Below are 7,206 nucleotides of genomic sequence, written 5' to 3' on the forward strand. Positions count from 1 at the left end.
GATGTATCTGAACTGAAACTGCAGTTCGTCCCTGTAACTTACAGAGGTTTCTCTCATACGTGTAATCTCGTGTTGCGGCTGCATAGCATTTGTTGATGCATTGAAATCACAATGTAGCATAAAATATTCTTTTTTACTCTAGGCACAAGGCCCGAAATTTCTTTTGGAGTGGAAGGCAGTAGATTAGATCGACTCCAGTACGTAACTGGTACTTAATTTATTAACCCCGAAAGGATGAAAGGCAAAGTCGACCTTGGCAGAATTTGAACTCAGAACATAAAGACAGACGAAATACTGATTTCTTTATTAGGCATAAAGCCCTAAACACAGATGCAGACACCACAAGGACAGACAAGACCACAACAATTAGCAAATTAACAACGGCAACAGTTCCAACAACAATTCAAATCAGATAACAATGGCAACAATTTGATAAATATTTCAACACAAATTCACGCAATAACTCTGCTAAGCATTTTGCCCGGTGTGCTAACGTTTCTGCCAGCTCATAGTATAAAATATTTTTTCAGGAGGGAAGTATCGCCATGAAAGGTTTTAGTGAAAACAGATTGACCCTGGTACTTATTTTGGCAATCCATCATTTTTGGTCTTGGAAAACTTCAGTATTTGTTCAGGTGGTTCCGTAAAACATATTTATTTCTTTACTTTTTTTTCAGCTTACCCACAAACCTCTATATACACATATATGCACATAAACATATACAAAACTACATTGCTTTCCATTCGACGGATATTTGTCCTCATCTTGTTTGTTGTTAACACAATGTTTTGGCTGATATACCCTCCAGCCTTCTTCAGGTGTCTTGGGAAAATTTTGAACCAGGGTTCTCATTCCTAAGGTATTTTTCAATGTTATTATTATTATTGTTCAGGTCACTGCTTGGAACTGAACTTGGAATCTTGGGGTTAGTAGCCCACGCTCTTAACCACTACGCCATATGCCCGTGGGCAATTATGGATTGAATTTTAGGGCTTATAAATCTAATATTCTCCTATCCTTCCTTAATACTGGTTCCCATATGCTGCTCATATATGCACTCGGTCTGCTTAGGAGATTGTTGTGTCCTAGCATATGGTGCTGCTTGTTTTAGTTTTCGTATTTTCCAGTGGTGTTCTCTGTCTATTGTTTTAACTTCATCTCACAGGGAGAGGTGGTCTTCATTTTTCCATACATGATCAGCTATACCCGAGTTATCAATATATCCTTGTGTCACAGCTTTGTGATGTTCATCTACCCTTATTTTGAGGGGGCAGCATGTTTCGCCTTTGTATAACCTACCACAGCTGCATGGGATGGAGTACACACAGTTTTTGGTCATATTCTCTTCTGTTGGTGGTTTTACTCGAAGGAGATGTTTGCGAAGTGTTGTATTACTCTTGAATACTGTCCTGGTGTCATATGGGCTGCATATCTTTTGTATCTTTTCGGAGAGGCCTTTTATATAGGGTAGACAGGCTGTGGACAGTTTTTTGGCCTCATCCTCTCTCTTCTTCATAATTGGAGTGGATAGTATACTTTTGGGGTAGTTGTTGCTTAACAGATCATTATTGAGCTTGATCATTTCTTCATGGTGTGTATCATGATTGCTACTTATATTCTTTGCACAATGTTTTAGGCACTGAGCAATCCCTCTCTTTACACTGTATAGATGGTGGGAATTGAAGTTGAGGTATCATCCAGTAAAGGTCGGCTTGCAATATACGGATGTCCTGAATCCGTACTTGGTGCGTGTTATTAATACGTCCAGGAATGTCAGCTGATTGTCTTTTTCCTTTTCCATTGTGAACTGTATGGATGGCTTTATTGAGTTCACATGATCTAACAGCACTGGGACATCTTCCTGGTCAGGTCAGAGTATAAAGGTGTTATGAAAATATTGTAGCCATAGTGTTGGTTTTGGAGGTGTTGATTCTAAAGCCAAATTCTCAAAGTATTCCATATATATATTGGCTATTACCTGTGATAATGGCGAACCCATAGCTAAACCCTCCTCTTGTCGATATATATCAGTGTCCATACAGAAGTAGGTAGTTTTTACACAGAAAGTCAACATTTCCATCAAGTTTCTTATTGGTATACTAGTGTGTTCTTTTAGATGGGTGTCTGTCACTAGTTTTTCTTGTATCACCGATAGTGCTTCACCAGTTGGGTCTTCGGTGAACAGGCTTATCACATCTAGACTCACCATCTGGTTGGATTTAATGGGGGCTATCCTTGATCAATTCTGTGAAGTGGGTGGAATTCTTCACAACAAACAAGATGAGGACAAATATCCGTCAAATGTAAATAATGTACATAATTCTTCATCTCTTAAATATAGAACTGTACATTGCTTTTGTCGGACTGCCGTGTTAAAGGGATACAAACAAAACCATTGGTTGTCAAGTATTGTGGGGGAGCGCACAAACAGTGACACTCACACACCAACACATATATTTTTATGATGGGCTTCCACATAATTTCCTCACAAAGTATTGATCCACCCGGGCCTGTAGTAGAAAACATGTACAGTGGGACTGAACCGAAAGCCATGTGGTTGCAAAGCGAGCTTTCTTAGTTACACAACCATGCCTGTTATTTTCTGTATGTAGGTATATAAATGTATATGTATCTATGTTCATGTATCCTCTCTACCAGTCAGCAGCTAGGGTTTGTTGCTTACCCACCTCACAGGTTTTTCTGTTTCTCAATAAATTGAAAATTATTTATCTTTTTTTTTTGTTAAGATTCACTTTATGTATGCTTGCATGTAGGTGTGCTTGTGGATGTGTGTGTGTATATGTTTCAATGTATTTTTGTGCGTGTTCATATTTATGTATGTTAAAGGAAAATAAGTTATACAAATTGTTAAGAATAGGATATTTGAGAAAAAGGATAAAGTTGAAAACAATCTTTTCAATTAGCTTATAATGAAAAAGTGTAACTTATTTGTGGGAAAGGGTAAATTGCAAAGTAAAAATGATATAATAATAATAATAAAGAATACTAAAGACTGGATTGGGTTGCAGGGGACGTCTGTAAAACCATTTCTAATGGAAGTGGGGAATTAGGCCAAAAAAAGAAGAAAAAAAGAGAGAGAGAGAGCTGGGAGGCTAGAAATAATCCTTCCTGCTATTGGCACAAGGCCTGAAATTCTGGGGTAGTGAGTAAGTTAGTTACACCAACCCCAGTGCTCAGCTGGTACTTATTTTATCAATCCTGAAAGTTGACCTTGGCAGAATTTGAACTCAGAACAAAGTTGGACAAAATGTTGCTAACTATTTTATTCAGCATGCTAATGATTCTGCCAGCTCACCACCTTGGAGGCTACAAATGGTGAAGGTTTTGATGAGAATTGCAAAGTAAAAATGCTATAATAATAATAATAAAGAATACTAAAGACTGGATTGGGTTGCAGGGAACGTCTGTAAAACCATTTCTAATGGAAGTAGGGAATTAGGCAAAAAAAAAAAAAAAGAGACAGTGTTATATGTTAAATAGTTGTGATCAGACAATAGAACAATAAAAAAAATCAATAACGGTGCAGTGATAAGAATGTGGGAGATGTATAACAAGAAATGTTATATATATTCTATTAGAAGGAAGAATTTATAAGTTTTAAAGACTTTATAGTTGCAGAAAAATTATCCTATAAAGGATTCTGGACTTGCAGGATTTCGAGTGCTTTTGCCAATTACAGTCCATGTCTTTATCTCCAGTGTATGAACTAGCTCTTGTGAGAGCCATTCATTTTAGGCTGCTTATTTTTGGTTTTGAGATCCCTAATGTTGGTTTAGAGAGAGGTTGGTGGTGATGCTGATGTTATTCTTGATAGATTTGGTTATAATTACTTCACATTAGTGAATGCTGATAATTACATTGAAGCAGCATTTAGTAGAGTTAATCAGGGACAATTGATGGAGTGTAGCACCCAAAAACAAGTCATTCCTATGGACATTCACACAGTTTCTGTCTGCAAAATTTCGATTCCAAGACTTTGGCTTAATACCATAATGAAAGATACTTGCTCAATGCCCTGTATTGTACGATTGAAACTAAAGCAATTTGATTGTGAAACAAATCTCCTAAGTGCACTGCCGAACAATAAATACATTAACACTTACTTAACCATAATTGTTACTGTTTGTGTCCTTTCATTCCAAAATCTGTTGATGTGACAGCTTTCTGATTCAATGTTTCAGATCAATTGTCAGTAAGATAATAATTTTTCAAATGCACTAACAGACTAGAATCAGACTTGAAACCTTTATCTTTAAACTTACACCTGATGACTAGTAGATATTACTCTTAATCCTTTAGTTACAATATTATACAGAGTCTTTCTTTCAGTTAATTTCGAAAATAATGAAGAATTTAGTAAAATAATTTTGTCATTATTAATCTGGCGTTTGAAACATAAACTTACATAAAACGAAAAGTTTTAGTTTAAATAATTTCATAAGATGAAATTTCTGTTGTTGAACAGGGGTGGTCTTAAGTGGTTTGGTATCAAAAGGGTTAAAACTCCAAATTTAAATACAGTCTAAGGCAGTGAGCTGGCAGAATCATTAGCACTCTAGGCAAAATGTTTAGTGGCATTTCATTCATCTTTACTTTCTGAGTTCAAATTCCACTGAGGTCAGCTTCACCTTTCATCTTTTTGAGGTCAATAAATTAAGTACCACTGGGGTTGATGTAATTGACTTCTCCCCTCCCCTGAAATTGCTGGCTTTGTGGAATAGGACACTTGATAATAAATAAAGATCAAAGAAATATAGCAAATGTTAAAAACGAAAATATTTTTCTGATTAAAAAAAAAAAATTATATTATATGTATTGTTTGTCATTCTTTCCTTTTTTTTTGTTTGTTTATCAGGAGTTTTCCATATCAAAGAAAAATGAAACCAAATTGGGTAAATATATACTACATTATATTTTACGTTCTTTTGATCAGCTTTCTAGAAACTTATTAAGTTGAAGAAATGGATTAGAAAAAGGAAAAAATGTAAAAGATAATTTAAATTGTGTGTTAGTAAATAGAATTCTTTCCTTATATTTAAAAATTTCCCCAAGCAAGCTGTTAGATACGAGGAAATAATTGAGTTTACAAACACACATAAGTATCTATTAATTACTGTACTTGTTTGTATGTAAACAACAGCTTTATTGATAATAATACCCTATATGTAATATATATGTACACATTTATCATCATTTAATAATGTCTATTTTCCATGCTGGCATGGGTTGGACAGTTTGATGGGAGTTGGCAAGCTGGAGAGCTGCACCTGGCCCCAGTTATCTGTTTTGGCATAGCTTTTATGACTAAATGCCCTTTCTTATATCAACAACTTTACAGAGTGTACTGGATGCTTTTATGTAACACCAGCATGGCACCAGAACCCACAAGCCCGCAAGCTTAGGATTGCTCAGCTGAAGAGGAATGTAGAGGACGTGCCTGTATGCAAGGACAACCACGATTTTACTGAGCTTAATGTGTCTTCTCAAATACAGCAAACCGCCAGAAGTCTCCATCCCTTGTCATCCCCTCTGTAAGGCCCAACATCTGAAGATCCTTTAGCAATTTTTCTGTTGACCATGTGATAAAATCAAAATTGTTGAAGTCTGTATATATATGTTCATATGCTTTATGTATCCCTTGTGCATTAGGATAGAGCCCTTTGTTTTTCATTTTTGTGGATATTTATATTTAAATGAGTTAAAATGCATGATGTATCTGATTTCCAAAGAGGACAAATTATTGGGGCATGGGTGGTTGGAACTTCAGTTACTAAAACTGCTGACTTGTTAAATATTTTGAGAGGTACACTCTCTAAAATTCTGTTAACATTCCAAAACCAAGGTAAAACCATCTCTGGCAAGTCTAATTCCGGATGGAAGGCAAAACTTACAGAGAGGAACCACATAATAGTGGAACATATTGTGCCTAAAAACTTTTGAAATACAACAAAAGTGACAGCAGAACTAACCAACTGCCTTGTAAACTTTGTTTTGATCAAAATATTCATTTGTTCCATGAAGCTGGATGCCATGGGAGGGCTGCAGTTGTTAAACTTCTCTCCTCTTAATATTGATGTAGCAGAAAAAACAATGTCTTGACTATCAGAAGTGGTCAATGGAATAAAGTCATCCCCTCTGATGAATTACCGTTCATCATTTTTCCCCCACTTTGGGGTGAATTTATGTCTGGAGACTGCCAAAGAAGAGGCCTTTAACACTGGCTGTTTAGCCCCTACCATGAGACATGGAGGTGGCTCTTTTGTTACATTGCAGAGTTTACATCAAAGATTAGCTGAGTATTTTTACTAGTCATGTTCATCTTGTAGTGCAAACATTATTCCTTGATGGTAACATAATCTTCATGGATGATAGCACACTGATTGACTTAGCAAATGTCATTCATAATAGGTATAAACAGCACAAAAGTGACACAAACCTCTTGAACTGCCCCCCCCCCCCAACCACTGAATCTTAATATAATCAAACATTTATGGTCCGTTTTGGAACAGAGGTTTTACTTGAAGACTAGCTCAAAATTCCCCCAACTGTTCAGAACCTGTATGAGTCAGTTCCTCAAGGAATTTCAACCATGTTTCGTGGTCTGCTACCACAACAGCTCCTTTATAGGATCCAGTTAGCTCAAGAAATCATCAGGAGGAACCACGTCCGGTTTCGGCCCCTACTCCTGTACCGTTTTGAGGTGTCTTCAGCTCTGGTGTTGGGTGCATGTCTTCTTTCTTCTATTCCCTGGCCTCTTCGATGCAAAAGCTACAATTGATGCCAGAGATGAACCAACTCTGTTAGATAATAAAACTTCCATTTAACAAAGGATCTCCAGTGATTGTTTATTCACTGTTTTCATACATATCAGTTGCAATGGTTTTTAAGTGTGCTGGCTGAGTGTATTCTATTGATAATGCCCAACAAAGCAAAATTGTACCTAATATTTTCACTCACTACTGCTAGGATGTATTTTGATTCCACCTGATATACACTTATTGTGTTTTTAAACAGAGTACGTCCATAAGAGATATTCCCTCTGTAAATTTAGCCTGACGTAATGTATTTACATCAAGTATATTTGATACATAAATGGAGATATATATATGTGTGTATGTGTATATATATATATATATATATATATATATATATATATATATATATATATATATATATATATATAT

At 36.0% G+C, this 7,206-nt stretch overlaps 2 protein-coding genes across 7 annotated transcripts in view; both read left to right on the forward strand.

Moving 5' to 3' along the window:
- The window catches only part of LOC106871104 (endoplasmic reticulum lectin 1), a 488,243-nt gene that overhangs the window by 466,843 nt on the left and 14,194 nt on the right, over positions 1-7,206 (forward strand). The window lies entirely within an intron of this gene.
- LOC106867912 (uncharacterized) overlaps positions 1-7,206 on the forward strand; it is a 93,398-nt gene that overhangs the window by 18,644 nt on the left and 67,548 nt on the right. For all 4 annotated transcript variants that reach the window (XM_014912982.2, XM_052971628.1, XM_014912981.2 and 1 more), the window contains exon 2: positions 4,878-4,914. In XM_014912982.2, coding sequence (XP_014768468.1) covers positions 4,900-4,914 — 15 coding nt within the window. In that variant the 5' untranslated portion in view covers positions 4,878-4,899. The remainder of the gene's footprint in view (positions 1-4,877; positions 4,915-7,206) is intronic.

This window comes from Octopus bimaculoides, chromosome 11, assembly GCF_001194135.2.
Source record: "Octopus bimaculoides isolate UCB-OBI-ISO-001 chromosome 11, ASM119413v2, whole genome shotgun sequence".
NCBI lineage: Eukaryota > Metazoa > Mollusca > Cephalopoda > Octopoda > Octopodidae > Octopus > Octopus bimaculoides.